Source organism: Neomonachus schauinslandi, chromosome 6, assembly GCF_002201575.2.
Source record: "Neomonachus schauinslandi chromosome 6, ASM220157v2, whole genome shotgun sequence".
Classification (NCBI taxonomy): domain Eukaryota; kingdom Metazoa; phylum Chordata; class Mammalia; order Carnivora; family Phocidae; genus Neomonachus; species Neomonachus schauinslandi.
This window is the reverse complement of record NC_058408.1, coordinates 120689764-120713438: the sequence shown is the minus strand read 5'-3', so window position 1 is coordinate 120713438 and position 23675 is coordinate 120689764. Positions and strand designations below refer to the sequence as shown.

General features: G+C 36.5%; 1 protein-coding gene across 4 annotated transcripts in view; it reads right to left on the bottom strand.

The window, feature by feature from the left end:
- EXOC6 (exocyst complex component 6) overlaps positions 1 to 23675 on the bottom strand; it is a 228803-nt gene that overhangs the window by 63887 nt on the left and 141241 nt on the right. For all 4 annotated transcript variants that reach the window (XM_044916552.1, XM_021700179.2, XM_044916550.1 and 1 more), the window contains one exon: positions 15727 to 15906. In XM_044916552.1, the coding sequence (XP_044772487.1) occupies positions 15727 to 15906 (180 nt within the window). The remainder of the gene's footprint in view (positions 1 to 15726; positions 15907 to 23675) is intronic.

The window sequence follows — 23675 nt, the reverse complement described above, 5'->3', positions numbered from 1 at the left end:
TAAGAGCAAATCACTGGAGCATCCCAGGAACTGTTTTTTTTTTTTTTTTTTAAAGATTTTATTTATTTATTTGACAGAGAGAGACACAGCGAGAGAGGGAACACAAGCAGGGGGAGTGGGAGAGGGAGAAGCAGGCTCCCCGCAGAGCAGGGAGCCCGATGCGGGACTCGATCCCAGGACCCTGGGATCATGACCTGAGCCGAAGGCAGTCGCTTAACCGACTGAGCCACCCAGGCGCCCCCCAGGAACTGTTCTAAAAGCAACAGCTTGGTGACAGCAGAGTCATATCCTCATTTCAGGGCTATTTAATCATTAAAATGTACTAGCGTTTGCAGTCCCAGTACAATTTAAAATTTACAAAGAAGTTGCCAGAATTACTAATACGTTAGACAATGTAAGTAGTTCCCACATGATCACTAGTGAAATGGACAAATGTCACTCGAGCCAACTGACTCATTAATATATGTAGGTAGGTAGCTGACATATCATAAATCCAGCCATAAATATACAAGTATAATGCAGAGCAGGCCTTTGTCATTCAAGGAATTTAAATTTAGGTTTCGATGGGGTGCCTGGGTGGCTCAGTCATTAAGTATCTGCCTTTGGCTCAGGTCATGATCTCAGGGTTCTGGGATCAAGCCCCGCACTGGGCTCCCTGCTCTGTGGGAAGCCTGCTTATTCCTCTCCCACTCCCCCTGCTTGTGTTCCCGCTCTCGCTATGTCTCTCTCTGTCAAATAAATAAAGAAAATCTAAAATAAATAAATAAAGTAAATTTAGGTTTCGACCTTTTAAGAATCTCAGAGTCCAGTACAAGTAGGGCTTCATTTGCTGAGGCACACACTTGAATAACATGCTCTGTGAAATCGGTATCAGCGGTATCACTCAAGAGACTAAATGTGAAGTCCCAACCTCCCTCCCAACTCAATGTGGCTTTGCTGTCTTCTGTTAGTTGACATGGATAAAATAATTCTTGTTAAGGTCTACACTACTCAGTTACATTTCATAGCATTTTCTGAAAGAAATTACATGGCACAGACGTATTCTCAAATTTGAAAGTTCTCAAAGTTTTGGGGTATACTCACCCAGAATGTCAAGGGCCTTCTGAACAAGTAATTTCATGAGGCTGCCGTAGACTGGGGGAATGGGGTTGGGGTAGATACTTTTAGATTCACTTCCAGTTGAGAAATGGGATTTTTAAAAGAATAAGGGAAATGTATCAAGTGGAGGGAGGATATATATCAAAATATATTCAAAGATGAAACCTATCTATACAAAGTGGGAGGGAGCGATCAAGGTAAGTTATCTAATTACCTAATTACCATTTTTTTTTCCTAGAGACAACCTTGCAAATGATATTCAACAGTACTCTGAGAGTGACGAGTAAGTCCTTACAGCATCTACAGTAGGCCTTTAATGGCTGCTCCCTTCTCGTTTCCAAAGAATTGACACGGCTTTTAATCTCATAGCTACCATTGAACACACTGATTGTCATAAGTAAATGATCTAAAAGAACATCACAGCCTTCCTACAATGCCTAAAGTCTCCTGAATGAAAGAAAAGGAAGGGATTAAAATGTTGCTCATCAGGCACCTGGGTGGCTCAGATGGTTGAGCGTCTGCCTTCAGCTCAGGTCATGATCCCGGGGTCCTGGGATCCAGTCCCGCATCGGGGTCCTGGCTCAGTGGGGAGCCTGCTTCTCCCTCTGCCTCTCCCCCTGCTCATGCTCTCTCTCTCTCTTTCTCTCTCTCTGTATCTCTGTGTCTCAAATGAATAAATAAAATCTTTAGAAGATAAAATAAAATAAAATAGAATAAAATAAAATGTTGCTCATCTTCTGAATTCATTCCCTATATGTGATATTTGTCTGAACGTGCTCCTTTGGTGGGATTTTCCAAAGTCCAATATCCTTAGCTTTCATATTATAGCACCTTACATAAGTTTTTTATAAGTATATATCAGCACCTTGGCCTGCTGAATTTTGTTATATCTGACCTGCAAACATACTGTAAATATAAATGCACCAAGGCTGTTCCACTTCTCCCATGAGCTCTATCCTCACCCTTTTCCATTCCTGTTAGGCTCCATACAGTTCTCTCCTAATCCATTAGCTTTCTACTAAATCTCTCCTGCTGTTTCCTTCTAAACTAAAAGTCTTCTATTACTACTACTTCTTCCAATTATGTTCTGAATCAAAATGCTGTTTTCCACAGCCTTTGACAGTGGGAAATATTTAAGTGTGCTATGCTACATACACATATAAGACTTACAACTTAATGCAAATAAATCTCTCACCAAGATTAGTCAGCATCAACTTAATAAATACTTAAAAGGACTAAAGTTATAAAATTCGACTGTTTATATTCAACTAAAAAGCAACATTCTTATTTTTTGCAATTAACTTACAGTAGTGAAAATCATTTAATTGTTTAATTACATTAATGAAAAGCTTAAGAAAAAATATAGGGGTGCCTGGCTGGCTCAGTTGGTGGAGCGTGTAACTCTTGATCTCAGGGTCATGGGTTCAAACCCCATGTTGGGTGTACAGCCTACTTAAAAAAATACATATTAAAAAAAAAGGTTTAAGAAAAAATATAAATTCTCTAACAGTGGGCTTTGACTGTTTCCAACTTTTTCATTTACATTCTCTCTCCAAGTTCTTTAAATCTCTCCAATGCACTAATGTACGGTCAATGGTTTGTTCTATTGATTTTTGTGTATTTGGAATTAACTTTTTATAAAGTATGGAAATGGATATCAAAAATGTCAGTAGAAATACCTCATTTATCGCCAGAGAAAGAACTATCTCATATAAGTAACTTTTTCAAAACCCTGAACATTCAAGTGCCAAAGCTTTTAAGATTTCTCATGCTAATTTATACAAAACTGATCCCCAAATCTATCCCTGCCTTCTTAAATAGAGAACAAGAACATTTTGAGGGGGTTTTTTTGGACAGCATTTTAGTATCCCTTCTGAACATGACTTCTGTATTTTGAACATGTATATGATTTATCTGCAGGAAACTTGTTAGCAAGCTTAACTATATACTTAACAATTACTACAACAAGTGAAGAAAAAGTTGAAGTGAAAACCCGAGGGTCTGTCTTCTCAATGGGACAAAGTACTTGGCCTTAGTGCTTGGAATTCACAGTGGTTATTTTGGTGCTATTAGGTCTTGTATTGTGTTTAAATCACTACTCAATTTACAGGCATGAAGAGAGTTGTAGTTTGAGTTAATTATGTTATTCTTTCATGGAGATGTGCAAGGAAAGAGTAAACATACAAATATTTCTAATCAGTATTGACACCACCTTTATTAAATAATTTTCATACAGACATTTTCCAAATTTTTGCCTGTGAATACAACTATAACTTTCTCTTCAAAATTAGAAAGTATTCTATACTTCACAAATAAATCTGATTCAAAAATTCTGATCTGTGCAGTATATTTTTTACACTATGCATACAAGAAAAAGACTTTTGCAACAATCCACTTCTTTACTATTTCTCTCATGTTAACTTAAAAAATACTTATCAAGCACTTCCTCTGTGTAAAATATTGTTTAGGTGCTACAGAAGATACAATGAGTGGATAATAGTTCCTGACATAAGGGGATTAAATTCTAATAGCAGAAAGAAGGCAAGTCTTCAAACGGCTATAGTATACGACAAAATATAAACAGTACTGTAAAAGTGGGACAAAGTATCCACATATGGTTAAGTGGAATTAGCAAATGCTTCATGAAGTGGTAGCATTAAAGATGCTTCTGGAGGAGATTCAGGATTTTTACAGTTAGAAATGAAGCCAAGGTAGAAAATAAAAGATCCAGGACACAATGAATTTTCCACTTTGAATGTTGACGCTGAGTAATGGTCAGAAATGTATCTGGAAAGAGGCTGAGGTAATTTCTTTTCGTTAGCCTGTGAAATTTTTACTTTAGATGGGCAACAGATTCTGAAGCTTTTCAAAAGGGAAATATGATCAGACTGTGTCCTAGGAAGAATAATCGGGCACTGGTATGTATGATGAACTGAAGTGAGGAGACACTACTCACAGAGGCTAATTAGAAAACAATTATAATAACAAAAATCTGAATTTCAACAAAAGGAATAGGAACAGAAAGGTTAGGAACATTTAAATTTCAAATGCTAGATGAGACTTTTTAAGGTAAGAACTTGTTATACTGTACATTCAGAAAATATTTATGAGTTCTTATTCTGGCCATCAAGAGCTCAAAACTAGAGGCGGAATGGAGCAACAAACACAGTAAAACGCAAAATATGATGAAGCCATGAAAAAAGGTAAAAGCTAATAAGGCAATTCAGGCGAGCAACACTGGGTTTGGAGTGAAAAAGAAAAATCTGCACTAGGTCATGAATCATACGGGGTTATGCAGCGAGGTAGATTTCTACAAGTGGAGTTTGGGATAAGGTCTGTAGAGAAAAGGCACTCAGGAAAAGCATAAATAGTCTTACAAGCAAGTAACAAAATAACTAATATTTGTGAGTGTTTATTATATGCTAGACACTTTTCTAAATATTTTATGTACACTATCTCATTTAACCTTCACAAAAATCTATAGGCCATATACTCTTATTGACCTCATTTTACAGATGAGGAAAATATCTGCAAATTGTGCCCTGTCATGCATGAGGTGACCACAGAGAAGTTTCTCAAAGCACTACACTCATCACAGATGCACCATAATACTAACTTTCACAATCAAGTCCCAGAGATTCCTCCTGATAGCTTCACCAAAATAAGGACTATTATCTTCAAATGTAAGTTTCGCAAAACTACAATCATACGAAAACTACTGCCCAAATAATTAGGATTTACTATAGGTAACTAAGCAGAGAAAAATAAGCCTGCAGGAAGTTCACTATTATCTAATTCACATGCTAGCTTTGGCTTGTATTTACTTACCGACATGGCTGCATGATCACTGCTGTTAGTCTGAGGAGGAAATCAGCCAGGCAATCAAATAAAAAAGGAAAATGTATTCCAATAGCAGTAGAAGCAGTGTTTCAAGTAGCAAAATACACTACAAAACAGGCAAGCTGGCTCTGTGTGTTTGCTATAATTTAAGGGCATTAATTTATTACATACATGTGACCATAATTTTATTTTGGAGATTTGTATGTGAATTTTTACATCCACACCAATCAGACAAATCCTCCTCCAAACTTCTGTCTACCTAATCAAGTAGTCTTGAATACCAAGAACTTTCGCAGTTACTAAACGTCTGCTGAACTGGCAAATTTAGAAAACACCAACTCTTGCACAGGGTTCTTTGCCACAGAGCAGCTGTTCTCAAATGTTAATCAAAAAAATGCAGATTTCTAAGCTCTGGAAATTTTAATTCAGTTAGGTCTAGAGCCAAGCACTGGAATCAAAATTGTTAACAAATATCTCTTCCCACAAATGATTTTAATACAAAAAGAAATAAAATGTCTATTTCTTTACAAATAAAAAACTGTATGATTCTGAAGATGCTTAGAAAGGATAAGCCACTAAGCTTCCACATAATCTGCTACTATAGCTTAAAAGAAAATACTCAAAGAAAGATGGCACATTAAATTATCTTGTAATTAATCATTTAAACGTATTTTCTTTCCAAAAAGTGAGGAACAAGTCAAAGCGAAAAAACAAATCACTGGTCTCAATTTAAATACATATACGCTCCTGCTGAAGTTCTGTACTAAATATATAGTACTAGCTTATTCCTTTAAAATATTAGGGCTAAAATTAATTAAATCTTAATTCCTTAAAATAATAATTAATAAAATTAAATTAAAATAGCCTGAAAATACTGTTTACTTTTTAAAAATGATCTAATTTACTTTAAAAATTCTGATAATAAACCATATAATATTTAAGCACCATTTTTTAAACAAAGATAGTTACCTGAAACATGAATTAACCTTATTATATTATTAGATCAACAAAATTCAAAATTTATTTATTAGTGGCAGCTGAACATCTGGTATAGCCTACATTGAAGGTGCCCCTCTGTGTGGGAGGCGGTCTTCTTCACCAAACACACAATGAGTAAAAAAAAAAAAAAAACCCACAAGCAGGAAGAGAGGAATAGCCAGCCTGATCATCTTAATTAACCCCATTAGGCAGTAGGCTGCCAACTGTGTTAGCCAGACAATTCTCTCTTCTGGAAGACTGGACTAGACTCCAGATAATCCCTAAGTCCTTTCTAGATTTAACTTCCAATAAAAGTCAGGCAACAACATTTAACATGAACACCATGTAAGTCATAGGACTTGGTATGCTCTCATCATAGTTCACATCGTACCATTTTTATGACTTATAGGTAATAAATCAGATCAAGGTGATTCATTACCATTATATATTTTTAAAATTAATATCCAAATAAGGAAAACCAATTTGTAAGCATATATATACAATATATGGTTATGTTTTCACTAGATAAGCACTAAAATGCATTCAAAGCTGCCTGTGCCATTATTTTAAAACTACAATATGTATTTTTCATACAATTCTTTCTGGTGTCACATCAAAGAGAGGGTGATTAAAACCTCTGATTGTACAGTTGACTATTAAAATTCTCCTTTATAATTTTCAGTCAGGTAAAAGAACATGTAAACCCATATACTTAACTCAGAAAAAAGTTTGAACCAAAGAATAAAGAACATAAAAGGGTAAAGCTAAAAGAGAAAATAAGGTGCCAGAACAGATAAATCTATGTTTAGGTTGGGACTTCACATCTGTATGAAATAATGATGCTTAGAAACAATATATTATATATAAGGACCTCAGAGATGACCTAATCCAATCATTTTACTTCAAAGAGAAGGAAGCAGGTTGTTTAGAATCAAGATGGTAGACTAAGTTAATGTTTTTACTCCACATTCACCCTGAGATACAAGTGAAATAAAAAGCACAGAACTGCAAAAAGTAATAAATTTTTAATAGCAGAGAAAATGATTTCTGGAAGACAGAAAGCACATGAAACAGAGAAAAGAAAGACACTGCCCATTATTTGCTAATAGGGAACTACAGTGGAGCTGAGAGCCAGCTGTGTATGAGAGGTCCAGAGATGGCAGGTGTGAGAGAGGACAGAAATGAGAAATGGGATGGAAAAATAGGAAAGGTGATTGAAGATTTCTTGAACAACTATGCCAATGATCCTTAACTATAGAGCACAGGCAATTTCCATAACGAAAGAACATTTAGGGGAGAGCTGAGGCTTCTGGTATAGGTGGAAAGAAAGAGGGAGGGAAGGAGGAAGAGAGGGAAAAAGAGCTCTGCTCATTCTGGCATGGTGTACTGATAATGGAAAGAGAGGCAAAGAAAGCTACATAATTTATGAAGCTCAGTGCAAAAGGTAAATGTGGTGCCCTCTGTTCAAAAATTATTAAGAATTGCAAGAAAACAATAGCTGAGCACCAAACCACATGCAGGAACCTTCTAAACTCAAGATCCCATGTAACTGCATAGGTCACACATCCATGAAGTTGGCCCTGAAGAGAGGAGGCCAGAATCTCATGGTTAGCTCCATAGCTGCTCACTCTAAGGTGAAGAACCCTAGGCAAAATCACCCCCAATTCTTAAAAAATTCCCAGTTAATTCCTACTCAGGAGAAAGGTTTACAAAAAACAGGGTATTTACACAGTAGCAAAGTAAACTCCTATCAGCTCTCCAGGCCTTCCTTGTTAAAAGAGAATGAGCAAAATAAAGAAACAAAAAACCTATTCAAAGGTAACACAGATAATTAAAGAAACTGAAAATACCCATCAAAAAAAAAAAAACAAAAAAACACCTCTAATGCTCAGGAAGATTTGAAAGATAATATATCCATTTTTTTTAAAGAACAGTACTCTATAACGAACACTTAGAAACAGAAGTGGTTCATTAAAAGTTAAAAATTATTTTACAGAAATATTTTACAGAAGGATTGAAAAATAAAATTGGGAAAATCTCCCAAAACACAGAACAAAAAAAGATAAGAGGCAGGAAATGAAGGAGAGGATAAAAGACATAAAGAATCAATCTGGGAACTTAAACATCTAACAAAATGAGTCCAGGAAAGAGAAGACAAGAAATGGAGGAAACAAAATTATCTAAAAAATAATAGAATTTCCCTGCACTGAATAAGGACACAAAATTTTTGAAAGAGGCCACTGAGTAAAGAGATAAGTGAATGAAATAAAAGCTCACATCTCCACACATTCCCATGACATTTCAGAATATTAAGGATTAAAGCACATATCCTAAAACCTGAATGCCAAAAGACAATGGAGAATGCCATAAAAATTATCAGGGAAAAAGCTAGTCAAACTAGAATTATATAACCAGCTAAACTATTAAACATGAGGACAGAAGACACTTTATGATATGCAAGGATTTAAATAGGAGGAAGTTATTGAGGCAGTTTAGCAAAACCAACCAGTGAAGCAATAAAAACATGCAGAATCCAGGAAACAGTTCCCCACCCAGAGATTAGAGAAGGAAAAAATGCCAGGTTAACAGCTACACAGCAATTCTGGCAATTCCAGAGAGCAACTGGTACAAATTAGAGACAAAGGTCTCAGTAGTTATCAAAAGATAGTAGATGAAGAACTGATAAAGTGAAGGGTTGGGAAGCTCATTATCTTTGTCCTACAAAGAATTAAGATACTGACTAAAGTAGAAGGAACAAGAAAATAGGAATATAAATATTTTAAATAAAGAAACAATAAATAGAAGAAATAAAACATAATGTAACAATCAATGGGAGAAATAGGGGGAAAGGAGATGTTGCTATGCATGCCTATCTTTCATAGTAGGGAATCACTAGTCTCTATCTTTAAAGATAACCACCAGAAGAAATAAAAACGTACAGTGAAAAACAGCAATCTGGGAGAGTGGGACTGGGTATGAGGAAAGACCAAGGAGAGGGGCTACTTTCCATCTCAGACTATTCTGGACTATTTCACTTATTTCTATGTACGTGTATTAATTGGAATAAAAGTAAATAAAACAACCTCTACTTCAGGCTCTATGAAATAAAACAGACATTAACAAATTAATCCAGAGGTTGAATGATTTGTCTATTTTCACAGTGCTGGTTGATTGGAAGAATCAGGCCCAGACCCCAAATCTTAAAATTTTCAATATAGTGCTGCATCTTCAGAAAAAATTTTTAAGGAGAGAATGATTTTTTTTTTTTAAGTAAGCTCTATGCCCAATGTGGGACTTGAACTCATGACCCCGAGATCAAGAGTCATATGCTCTACACACTGAGCCAGCCAGGTGCCCTAAGGAGAAAATGACTTTTAAAGTTAGATACTATCTGTTTCTGACCAAATCATGTATCTTCACTTATTATTAGATATATATTTGTTTCTCACTTAAAGAAAGCATGTTTCAAAATTATATATGAAAATTAAAAATGCAAATTAAAGACTTGGAAGCACCAGATACATTCAGTAGGGAAGGAGACTATGGCCCTAAGCATAAAGAATTTACAAAGGATACTAAATTAGGCCATCAGTAAAACACTTTTGGGAAGGGAAGGGAAGCCAAGGGAAAAACCCTTCAAGGTAAACACCTTAAAAGGAACTAGATAGGGAAGTAGATACAGAATTTAAAGATCAAATAACATTTCCCTGTTTTGAAACTAGTTCCTACTATAATTTTATTATTGAACATATACTCTGATTTATTTCCTGAGTTAATCAAAAGTGAATCATTTTTCTTTGGCAATGTGATTTTAAAATCTATACCATATTTAGTGCTATTCTAGTAAATGTTTAACAACAATTCTCTGGGAAAAAAAGCCTTCATTCATGGGCGCCTGGGTGGCTCAGTTGGTTAAGCAACTGCCTTCGGCTCAGGTCATGATCCTGGAGTCCTGGGATCGAGTCCCGCATCGGGCTCCCTGCTCAGCAGGGAGTCTGCTTCTCCCTCTGACACTCCTCCCTCTCATGCTGTCTCTCATTCTCTCTCTCGCAAATAAATAAAATCTTAAAAAAAAAAAGCCTTCATTCGTAAGATTTGCTGATTGCCATGGTCTATCTACTTCTACCTATGGCTACCAAGGTGATGTCACTGAATGCACAGTTGAGAAGAAATGTGCACAACAGGCTCTCATAATAATTCCCACCACTATTTTAAAGCCATTTCTCTCCATAGGAAGGCTTCTCTAATCTTAGAGTAAAAGATATGGGGAGAAATGATTCTATTAATATTTTTTAATTTTTTTTTAAAGATTTTTTTTTTTTAAAGATTTTATTTATTTGACAGAGAGACACAGCGAGAGCAGGAACACAAGCAGGGGGAGTGGGAGAGGGAGAAGCAGGCCTCCCGCCGAGCAGGGAGCCCAATGTGGGACTCGATCCCGGGACCCCGGGATCATGACCTGAGCCGAAGGCAGACGCTTAACGACTGAGCCACCACATGTGTGCGCACAAGCAGGGGGAGGGATAGAGGGAAAAGGAGAAGCAGACTCCCTGCCAAGATGGTAGCCTGCCACCACCACAGGGCCTGATTCCAGGACCCCAAGATCATGACCTGAGCCAAAGTCAGACGCTTAACAGACTGAGCCACCCAAGCGCCCCCAATAGATACTCTTCTAATAAAGAGCTTTTTAGGCATCTATTCTGTAATAAAGATGCCAAAGATAAACTCATTATTCCTAAAAATCACATTTATTTTTTTTATTATTCATCATAAGACTTCTAGTAATGCAGAAAACCAAAAGTTAAGCATATTTGAAAGCAAAGGAAAACATATCTTTCTTGGAAGAAAAGTTGGTGCTTACAGTTCAAACAGAAACAAGATTAGTTTATTTAACAACTCTGGAGTAATAGTAAATGTAAGCACAGAAAATTACATTATGGCTAAAAATAAAATAGAGTTCTGACAAAGGAAGAAATATGAGCAAACTAAATCATGAATATATGATCTTCTATTTACTTCTACTGTAAAAGATAACCATTTGTTAGTATAAAATTTGGGTAAATTGGGTTCCCTTTGCAAATACACATATGAAGAAATTAAAGAGTCACTACCATTTATACATATCCTTTAGTGGTTGTAAAGCAGTAAAATACCTTTACTGAAACAAATACATAATTATTTATGAAGAAAGGAAATGTTCATTGTTCTTTCTAGAAGCAGACCAGTGCTGGGTCTTTAGGCAGTACATTCACAGTAAAATGTTACAGAGTTCCATTTGGCAGTCTTCATGAAGAATAACTAGATATGTTCAAGTTGCTCAACAACCTTTTCTATTTACGTATGTGTAAGTGGTGAATGAATGTTTAATGCTTTTTAAAATTCCTTTGGTTTTAAATTGTCTAGCTAATACGAAATCTTATTTTAAAAAAACAGAACTTACTTATAAATTAGACTTAAATTAGGTCTCATAATTGCGGAGAAGAAAATGACTTGAAAATATAAAAGAAAATATACGCCAACATGTTAACAGTGGTTATCCTTTGACAAGTTAACAGGTAATTTTTATTTCTTCTAGACTTAGCTGTATTTTCTATTGTAATGAAAAAAATACTAGAAACAAGAAGGGTTACTTACACATCTGAAAGAGTAAAAACTGCTGATTTCAAGAATATTAAATTAGGGATACAATAGTATTTATTTCATGTACTAATTAATCAGACTTCACTGACATCTGTTAGCCATTATAAGCAGTGCACTCAAGTTATAATTATTCACATAAATATGCTTTATAAAATGAGTATCTTTCATAATTAAAGTTTTTAATGGCTACATAATGCAAAGGTTATAGAACTCAGAGCTAAATAATATCAAGCCAAAAATGTAGGCATAAATACAAGAAAAAAAAATAAAGCATATTAAAATGAAACTAATACTATTAAAGGCCTTAAAACAGTAAGAGAGGAAGAAAGGAGAAGAAAAGACAAAACTAACATTTATTAATAGTACTTACTTTATGCCAAGCACCCTGCCAGGCAACTTTTTTACACACTATTTCAATTTATCCTATGATAGTCCTATAGGAAAATGGATTATGCCTATTTGCAAAAGGTAAAAGGTTCAGAGGTTAAGCAACTTGCCAGGATCCCATAGCTAGTAAATTACAAGTCTAAGGTTCAAGCATAAGTTGCTCTAACTCTAGAGTTAGAACTCTATGCTCTCCTCACTTCAGCAACCTGGCCCCCAAGAACAATAAAAGATAAATGGGTTTTTCTTTAATTGAGTCATAAAAAGGCAAGTTTCCCTGAGCAGATAATATACTTAACAGGGCAGCTTAACATTTTGGGTAATGGGGTAATACCAGTCATTACTGCAAATACTGCCTATTTAGCTCTATGGTCAGTAGAGAGCCTGGCTTCTCTGCTAGAGCAAGGGGAAATGCAAATGAGTAAGTATTTTAATATGGAAGCATATTAAATTACTTTACTTTTCCATCTCCTGCATAGACATGCACTGGTTGAAACAGTGCAAGTGAAGAGAACTCATCCAACTCTACAAATACAAAGTATCTACAGTGAATATTATTGCTGGTCTTCAAAATCCTACAGCTTTCTATTGCTACCACAATGTAGTTAAAAAGTGGGGGCGCCTGGGTGGCTCAGTCGGTTAAGCGACTGCCTTCGGCTCAGGTCATGATCCTAGAGTCCCTGGATCGAGTCCCGCATCGGGCTCCCTGCTCGGCGAGGAGCCTGCTTCTCCCTCTAACCCTCCCCCTCCCTCTAACCCTCCCCCCTCTCATGTACTCTCTCTCTCTCTCTCATTCTCGCTCTCTCAAATAAATAAATAAAAATCTTTAAAAAAAAAAAATGAAAATCTTGAAAAAAAAAAAGTGAAAATAACAAAGTTCTTTCCCTGGGCTCCATCAAAACCATTATGATCCATTAACTTCTATTGTTCTCATACCTTGTGAGCAGACAAAATTCTATTGGTTGGATTATGACTTTTTTGGAACCAATGGAAACTTTACCAGGCAATGTGGTCAGCAACTGCACATCATGATTACCTGTGACTGAGAAAATATTCTTTTGCAAGAGCGGGAGGATCTGACAAAAACTAAATATGCAATGAAGCTAAGACTGCAGCTTTTATTTTTTTTTTTTAAAGATTTTATTTATTTATTTGAGAGAGAGAGTGAGAGACAGAGAGCATGAGAGGGGGGAGGGTCAGAGGGAGAAGCAGACTCCCTACCGAGCAGGGAGCCAGATGCGGGACTCGATCCCGGGACTCCAGGATCATGACCTGAGCCGAAGGCAGTCGCTTAACCAACTGAGCCACCCAGGCGCCCAGGAGTGCAGCTTTTAAACTAAGTGTTCTATCTTAAGTACTTTTTAGGGTTGGGGGGGTGAAAGAGTTAGCTTTATCCCACAGACTCAACTTCTGTGTCCAATTACTTACACTAATGACCAATACTTACACTATTTGAAAGAGTGGCCCTTGGTCTCACAGATCCCATTGACTCTAACTCCCTACACTGACCCTGAACAATGTCAAAACTAGGATGGATAGGGAACATGGCCACTACTTAACTCTTCATATCTAAGTGGGATAGCTACTTCTGCTTAAGCTGACTGACTTGGGACTAAATGTGATAAATAATCTTCTGAAGCTTCTCTGACAATTGAAGGACTAGAACCAGCCCCTCCCTCCATCTGGGTCCAAAGGTAACCTGAAACTAAGGAATCATTTTCACCTTAAAACATTCAAATAGGGGTGATTGGGTGGCCCATGTCAGTTAATGTGATTTTAGCTCAGGTCATGATCTCAGGGTTGTGAGATTGAGCCCCACATCAGGATTCTCCCTCTCCCTTTCCCTTGCCTACCCCTCCTTGCTCTCCCTCTCTAAAATGAGAAAACAAAAAACATTCAAATAAAAATGGTAGCTTATATAACATACACTGCTTAGAAAAACAATACATTCAATAATGTACCCTCTGTTGTTTGCTTAAAAGAAAACAATATAGTTGAATATACAATTTGAGTGTTTCAGAGAATTAATGTACTAAGCCATAATATAATTATCAATGCTAGCTAAAACTTATTGTAGTCAATAATTTAATACTTTTGCTTAGGAATTATGTTTCTAGTTTATTCCTTGAATAAGAATATACTGTTGTTAGGTCCATTTTCTCTTTTCTTAGCTATGAACTATAATTTTCTATTTATTTGATCATGCCCTGTATTTATTGTTGTATTTGTTGGTCTGCATTGTATAAAAGTTTATTTCCTTTACAGAAAAACTCTTGTTAGATGACATAAAAATCCAAAATGGCATATGAAGACTCACCTAAAACTAAACAAAATATCATAATAGGTTACGAGTGATCTAGTTAGGCCAGGAGTCTGTTTCTCTCAGTGTTACTACAGTACACCTTATGAGAAAGCAGGATTTTCTTCCAGGTATTAGCCTCTTGAAGTGAGATATTTGCCCTAACCACTTCTAACATATAAACTCTCATAATTCTACCCAATTTATGCACAAAATTCCCACCCATCACATTGTGCCAAGGTGTGAAACAGATATTACAACATAAAAATATGTTATGTGTATATCTGTGTATATGTGTGTGTACACACACATGTTTATTCTTGTAGACTGCTTTTGGCTGGAGATGTATCCTGACAACATGAATTCAAACTAATTCAACAATTATTTAATACATACTATATGAGGAACACTTTTTTAGAAATTAGTTGAAATAAGAATTAAACATACATACAGGTTCCCTTTTTCAACACAAGGACAGCAGTTAGGAACATAATATAATCCCTGGGTAAGCTTCTAAAAGTTCTTTGGCAAAGATCCACTATTAAAATCTCTTTAGGAAATTCTTCTATTTCTTTTTTAGCAACACCTGCCTTCAAATATTCTAAATGGCCCTTTGGAGCAACTCATGATGGAGATAGAGTCAAAAGATGAGTACAATAACTTTTTTTTTTTTCCATTTTAAACAGGAGATATGGTTGGAGGCAGTCAGGTAGGCTTGAGATTAAATATTTTTGTGTTCAGCTACATCTTTTTTTCTTTTCTTTCTACATTTTATTATTTCAACACAGGTTTGGGTTTTCTTTCCCCCTTGTGTTCAGCTACATCTTATTATGAAATAAAAAGGTCAACAAATTTTTTTCCTATTTTATTTGTACAAAAACTACTCCACTCATGTTTTAATAGTAGTTCTATTATTTTTGAATATACCTTATGAAAGCATGTTCACTCCAACATAATCTCTTTGGTCTTTGCACTCCTCATCTGAAGAATCCAGTGTTCCAGCCTATTCATACCCAAATGTCCCTGCTATTTATATATATATTTTTAATGTTTCATCAATAGATTATTCAAAATGTAGATGCACTATGACTATATATGATAGAACAATGTTCCAGTTTTACTTTTACTCTCTAAAAATATCCAGTAATTTCTTGGCCTTTCTAACTGGAAAAGTCATTGATTATATGGACTTTTATGAGAACTACTCCTATTAGAGTTTATTTCAATTTAAGTCTACACTGAATTTCATGGTTTTGGTTTTGGTAGAAACAGAGTTGTAGTTATTTTGGTTGAAAGTAAAGTAAATTAAAACTTGAAACAACTGGCTAGGTTAGAAGTCTTCACAAATGAATTTATAAGAATGGAAAGAAAATATTCAAGCTAAGAAACTGGTTTGAACAAGTAAACCTCAAACTAAGATTAAATTCTAAAATATACTTTAGTAAGCAAAATTATAATACAATATTTTGAAATTTTTTTATACTTACAGGCAAATGAGTAAACACTTGAAAGATGCTTCTCAAAAAATTAATAAGATCCATTAAATAACCACTAGCTCTTCCATCTGGCTCAGACATTGTCCAGTCATAATCAGCAAGCTGAACAAATTCATCAATTTTTTGATTAAGCTTGGTATATATTTCTCCTTCTGCTGCATGCCGGGCATCCTGACAAGGGACAAAATAATAAAAAATAAGAAATAGTTATAGAAGTAAATAATAGAAAAAGCTTTTTTAAAATTCTAAAATTTGTTTTATATTTTTCCTTGGTCTATTATTTTAGTCATTTATTTGAAGTCCAAGAAAACTGTTGGTTTTTTTGGCTGATAGTAGTCTATTTGACTGACACCACTTTTTCTCCCAACCACATTATCACTTTTTCATTCTTATGTGGTAGGATAATTTATGAGTTATTAATTCTGAATTGTTCTCACAGCTTTAAAAAGACCCTTAGGAGAAACAGAAGTGAAAAAAACAGAAACTGTCAAGAACCACCCCTGTCCACTGACTGACAAAAATAAAGTTGGACGGTCACAGAAGAAATAGGAATAGTTGCTGGTGTTTTAAGTTGAAGAGGGGAAAAAAAAAAAAAGAAAAGAAAGAGATAGTTAACTTCTCAGAGGAGGAAAAAAGAAAGGATGGGAGTGATGCAAAAACACCAGAGAAAAGATCTCCAAACATTCTCTCTCCCATAAAAGCAGTAAGAAAACGAGCAAAAACTGTCAAAATCAACTTTTCCAGAACTCTGGAAATTAATTCAAAACTTGCAGCAATCCAAGTAGTGTTCATTCAAGAAAAACAGCTGTATCTTGGTAAGAAAACGAGCTTTGCAGGGTTTTAATGTGCCCTTATTTCCATTCTTCCTCCCTTGCTCCAGCTCCACAGTATCCTTGAAAACCAACATCCCACAACTGTGGTAAAAACCAATAGCCTGAGAGTCATCAAACAGGGCCGAATGGGGTTGGAGCTCCTTCAAAAACCACATTCCCAGAGAATTATCATTATTTCAACTATCTGATGGTTCCCTGGAAGACCCCACTTGCAGGGATGTCTTTATTTGATTTAAACTGAGGCTTGTCCAGTGCAAAAAGTCTTTTCTCTGGGGACATTTGTTGAAAATAATTAAAGGCAATTGCTTAACATCACATATACCTGAGGCAGTGCATAACAGGGCACACAATCAGCTAACTAAAAAGCTTAAGAGGAAAAACTGGGGAATGAGATATCCATAGATAATTCTGAAAGGCTCTGACATATTCCTGGGAATCTAGAAGGCTATGTACGTGTGTAGGGCTGTACACAAACTCAGAAAAGACCATAGTCCGGAAGTAGAAGAAGGCTCTAACAATCTACACATTCAATGCAATCCCCATCAAAATACCATCCACTTTTTTCAAAGAAATGGAACAAATAATCCTAAAATTTGTATGGAACCAGAAAAGACCCCGCATAGCCAGAGGAATGTTGAAAAAGAAAAGCAAAGCCGGCGGCATCACAATTCCAGACTTCCAGCTCTATTACAAAGCTGTCATCATCAAGACAGCATGGTACTGGCACAAAAACAGACACATAGATCAATGGAACAGAATAGAGAGCCCAGAAATGGACCCTCAACTCTATGGTCAACTCATCTTTGACAAAGCAGGAAAGAATGTCCAATGGAACAAAGACAGTCTCTTCAACAAATGATGTTGGGAAAATTGGACAGCCACATGCAGAAGAATGAAACTGGACCATTTCCTTACACCACACACAAAAATAGACTCCAAATGGTTGGAAGACCTCAATGTGAGACAGGAGTCCATCAACATCCTAAAGGAGAACACAGGCAACAACCTCTTTGACATCAGCCGAAGCAACTTCTTCCTAGAAACATCGCCAAAGGCAAGGGAAGCAAGGGCAAAAATGAACTATTGGGACTTCATCAAGATAAAAAGCTTTTGCAAAGCAAAGGAAACAGTCAACAAAACCAAAAGACAACCGACAGAATGGGAGAAGATATTTGCAAATGACATATCAGATAAAGGGCTAGTATCCAAAATCTATAAAGAACTCATCAAACTCAACACCCAAAGAACAAATGATCCAATCAAGAAATGGGCAGAAGACATGAACAGACATTTTTCCAAAGAAGACATCCAAATGGCCAACAGACACAGGAAAAAGTGCTCAATATCGCTCAGCATCAGGGAAATCCAAATCAAAACCTCAATGAGATACCACCTCACACCAGTCAGAATGGCTAAAATTAACAAGTCAGGAAACGACAGATGTTGGCGGGGATGCGGAGAAAGGGGAACCCTCCTACACTGTTGGTGGGAATGCAAGCTGCTGCAGCCACTCTGGAAAACTGTATGGAGGTTCCTCAAAAAGTTGAAAAAAGAGCTACCATACGACCCAGCAATTGCACTACTGGGTATTTACCCCAAAGATACAAAAGTAGGGATCCGAAAGGGTACGTGCACCCCGATGTTTATAGCAGCAATGTCCACAATAGCCAAACTGTGGAAAGAGCCAAGATGTCCATCAACAGATGAATGGATAAAGAAGAGGTGGTATATATATACAATGGAATATTATGCAGCCATCAAAAGGAATGAGATCTTGCCATTTGCAACGACGTGGATGGAACTGGAGGGTATTATGTTGAGTGAAATAAGTCAAACAGAGAGAGACATGTATCATATGACCTCACTGATATGAGGAATTCTTAATTGCAGGAAACAAACTGAGGGTTGCTGGAGTGGGGGGTGGGGTGGGAGGGATGGGGTGACTGGGTGATAGACACTGGGGAGGGTATGTGCTCTGGTAAGCGCTGTGAATTGTGCAAGACTGTTGAATCTCAGATCTGTACCTCTGAAACAAATAATGCAATATATGTTAAGAAAAAAAAAAAGAAGAAGAAGAAGGTAGCGGGAGGGGAAGAATGAAGCGGGGGAAATCGGAGGGGTAGACGCACCATGAGAGACGATGGACTCTGAAAAACAAACTGAGGGTTCTAGAGGGGAGGGGGGAGGGAGGATGGGTTAGCCTGGTGGTGGGTATTGAGGAGGGCTCATTCTGCATGGAGCACTGGGTGTTATGCAGAAACAATGAATCATGGAACACTTCATCTAAAACTAATGATGTAATATATGGGGATTAACATAAGAATAAAAAAAAAAAAAAGAAGAAGGCTCTAAGCTCTCATCTATGACTGACCTTGAAGCCCTGTGCAAGCAGGAAGTGAACGCTAAAGCAGAGTCGTCAAATGCCTGAGTGTTGAATACACACACGGAGTTCTTTAGCAAAGACTGGGGAACTTATTGGTTCCAGGCTTTTAAGGAAATCTGTGTCCAATCATTAGCTCTCCACAAAGCTAACCAAGCAGAGACTTCAGTGGTCACAGAGGAAAAAGAACACAGACTTTATAGAATTAATTCAGAAAAGTCACAACCAACCAACCACCAGGAAGAAACAACAAACACCAAACCTTGGGAAGAGAGGAAAATCTCATTTCCAGAATTACCACAATGTATTATTTAAGTGTCCTGTTTTCAACAAATTTGTAAGTCACACAAAGTAATAAGAAAGTATGACCTATACACAGGAAAAAAAAGCAATCAACAGAAACTCTTACTAAGGAGGTAGTCATCGGACTTATAAAACGAACACTTTATTTTTTTTAAAGATCTTTTTTTTTAGAGAGAGAGAGAGAGTGCATGAGCGGCGGGTGGCGGGGGGGAGGGCCGCAGAAGGAGAGGGGAAGCAGACTACCCATTGAGCGGGGAGCCTGACGCGGGGCTCAATCTCACAACCCTAAGATCATGACCTGAGCTGAAACCAAGAGTCAGGTGCTCAACCAACTGAGCCACCCAGGTGCCCCAAGACAAAGACTTTAAATCAGCTATTTAAAATATGTCCAAAGACTATAGGAAACCACATCTAAAGAACTAAAGGAAAATATAGCAGTGCCTCAAGAAATAGAACATAAATAAAAAGACAAATATTTTTTTAAAATAGAAATTCTGCAATTGAAATGTACAATAAATGAAATGAAAAAATTATTGCAAGGGTTCAACAGATTTGAGCAGGCAGAAGAAAAAGATTTCATCAACAATATAAACAAACTAGACTTAACAGACATCCATAGAATATCCCACACTCAAAAACAGCAGAGCATGCATTATTTTCCAAGTGAACATGGGATGCTATTCAGAATAGGGCATATGTTAAGACCATAAAAAAGCCTTAAAAGGACTTAAATCATACAAAGTATGTACTCCAAGCACAACAGAATGAGATTAGAAATTAGTAACATTACAGAAGGGAGGATGTTGGGGGGATGGGGTAACCAGGTGATGGATATTAAGGAGGGCACGTGTTGTGATGAGCACTGGGTGTTGTTACACACAACTAATGAATCGTTGAACACTACATCAAAAACTAATGATGTACTATATGTTGACTAACTGAACATAATAAAAATAAATAAATAAAATAAAATAAAAATGATAAAAAAGAGAAATTAATAACAGCAGGACATCTGGGAAATTCACAAATATGTGGAAATTAAACATTAGACTCCATTAAATAACCAACGGGTCAAAGAAGTAATCAAGATCAAAATCAGAAAATATTTTGAGATAAAACAAAAACAAAACAAAACAGGGGCGCCTGGGTGGCTCAGTCGTTGGGTGCCTGCCTTCGGCTCAGGTCATGATCCCAGGGTCCCGGGATCGAGCCCTACATCGGGCTCCCTGCTCCGTGGGAAGCCTGCTTATTCCTCTCCCACTCCCCCTGCTTGTGTTCCCTCTCTTGCTGTGTCTCTCTGTCAAATAAATAAATAAAATCTTTAAAAAACAAAACAAACAGAAAAACACAATACCAAAACTTATGGGATTTAATGAAAGCAGTACTTACAGAAAATTTACAGTATGCATGCCTATATTATAAAAGAAAAAAGATCTCAAATCAATCACCTAAACTTTCACCTTAAAAAACTAGAAAAAGAAGAAATGGTAGTTGTGGGTTCTCAGACAACAGCACTCTGAAAGAATGGCATGAGGGAGACTGTGCAGACTAGGCATTGTGGCCTTTGAACCAAGACAAAAGATCCCCATGTCTAAGTTTTCTCTTAAAGGCTCACATAAACTTATGGAGCATCTTGAAAGTTAAAACTGGAACAATCTCTGTCTTTCTCACAAGTTTTTTTGGGGGGGGGAGGGGGACTGCACAAGCCCCTGGAATACTTTGTACAAAACACCTTAAGGAAGGTGAACAACTTATCACCCTGAACAGTAAAGCATGAGAGCTAAATTTAATTTGATTTGGGGGTAGATTGGGTTTGACAATGTAATATTTCTGATAAAACTAATATCTATTTAGATTTTTTACTAAGAAGAGACTTCAGTATCACTAACCATTAGTAGTCACATATTCTATTTGAATACAGTTTAATCTAATATACAATTTGTATCATGTCTATGAATTAGATCACTATAATAAGACACTGAGATGAGTAAGACTGCTCCCGCCCTCAAGGATATCACAATCCAGGGAGAGATACAATACTGTTGTCCCTCCTTACCTACGGTTTCACTTTCTGCAGTTACCCACAGTCAACCACGGTCCAGAAGCAGAAGATCTTCCCTCTGACATATCACCAGATGGTCAACAGCAGCCTAATGCCACATCACAATGCCTATGTCATTCACCTTACTCCCTCTCAGCACATCAGCATTTTATCATCTCACATCATCACAAAAAGAAGGGGGAGTACAGTACAATAAGGTATTTTGAGAGAGAAAGACCATATTCACATAACTTTTATTGCAGTACACTGTTAGAATTTTTCTATTTTATTATTAGGTATTAATCTTTTACTGTGCTTAATTTATAAGTTAAACTTTATCATAGCTATGGGTATATAGGAAAAAACAATATATATAGGGTTTGGTACTATCCGAGGTTTCAAGCATCCACTGGGGATGGCTTGGACATATCCTCTGAGTATAAGGGGGGACCTGTATAACAAAACATAACTAGTGCTATAGGAGAGGTTTAACAAAGCATCCTGAGTAAACATAGAGGAAATAATTATTACTTATTTGATAAAAATCTTGATGGAGAGGATGTCATTTGAGTTGTAACTTTAAAAAATATAATCAGGAACCCTTACTAGGTATTTTGGTTTGTGTGCCTTAAGAAATTTTCAGGAGAACAGTGTAAGAGAAGGTAAATGTGAACAATCAAAATGTGCCATTTTCACATTTTAATACTTTTTTGCTTCCCTCCCCAGTTTTCACAATGTCTGACCACTCACTACTCACTGCCACACTGGACTGAAAGAAAACCAACTACTGACAGTCATCTTTCCATTTGCATGCCTATTTGCATAGCAGGACTGGAATGGGACTACCAAGAAAGATTCTTCTTCTCTCCCCACTCAGAGATCTAACACAAATTTGACACAGACAATACAAACTTTCACAGTGTCTCTCCTCAACTACAGAATAAATTAAAAATAAACACTACTTTAAATAAAACAGGAATTTAAGATAAGCTAATATTAACGTCACTGACTGAAATTTTACTGAAGCACTACTAACTATGGGAGTAGCAAATTAGTTCTGACTCAAAATAGTTACTTCTAGCAACTTAAGCCATGTCTATTAAAATTTTTAATGCAATGCAAACTCAGAAAAACTTGAGACTGAGAAGCTTAACATTAGCACTTATCAAGAACACATTATTGGCCACTATAAATTTGGTACTCTGAGTAATGTAGCTACAAAACATCCACTGACCTCTACGCTCCATTAAACCAGGAAGTGTTTATGTCTGTTTTTGTGCACCTAGAATACTGCTTGCAGAAGAGTAGGCAATAGATGAGTACTTGCTAAAAGTTTTTTTTTAATTTCCTGCCTTGAAATTTATTTATAACCTAGTTGGAAAAGAAAACTACCTCAAAACAATCACAGAATGAATAAATATTAACAAATTAGTGCTGAGTATGTGTCTAGTAAAAGTATAGCAAAAAAGGAGAGACCATGGGGGCTGGAAAGGAGCTTATTGTCACTTGCTGATCCAGTTACTATTACTGAGTAACAAGTTACCCTCAAATCTTTGTGGCTTAAAATAGTAAGAATTTTATTATGCTTAAAGTTTCTAGTGGTTAGAAGTACAGACATGGAACAGTGGAGATGACTTTGCTCCACTATATCGGAGACCTCAGCTGGGACAACTTGAAGGCTGGGAACAAGACCTAAGAAGAGCTGGGGGTTGGACCAAAACTGCTAGAACTCATACAGGAATTCAGTAAAGTGGCAGGATATAAAATCAATGCACAGAAATCAGTGGCATTTCTATACACCAACAACGAGACAGAAGAAAGAGAAATTAAGGAGTCAATCCCATTTACAATTGCACCCAAAACCATAAGATACCTAGGAATAAATCTAACCAAAGAGGTAAAGAATCTGTACTCAGAAAACTGTAAAATACTCATGAAAGAAATTGAGGAAGACACAAAGAAACGGAAAAACGTTCCATGCTCATGGACTGGAAGAACAAATATTGTGAAAATGTCTATGCTACCTAGAGTAATCTACACTTTTAATGAAATCCCTATCAAAATACCATCAACTTTTTTCAAAGAAATGGAGCAAATAATCCTAAAGTTTATATGGAACCAGAAAAGACCCCGAATAGCCAGAGGAATGTTGAAAAAGAAAAGCAAAGCTGGTGGCATCACAATTCCGGACTTCAAGCTCTATTACAAAGCTGTCATCATCAAGACAGTATGGTACTGGCACAAAAACAGACACATAGATCAATGGAACAGAACAGAGAGCCCAGAAATGGACCCTCAACTCTATGGTCAACTTATCTTCGACAAAGCAGGAAAGAATGTCCAATGGAACAAAGACAGTCTCTTCAACAAATGATGTTGGGAA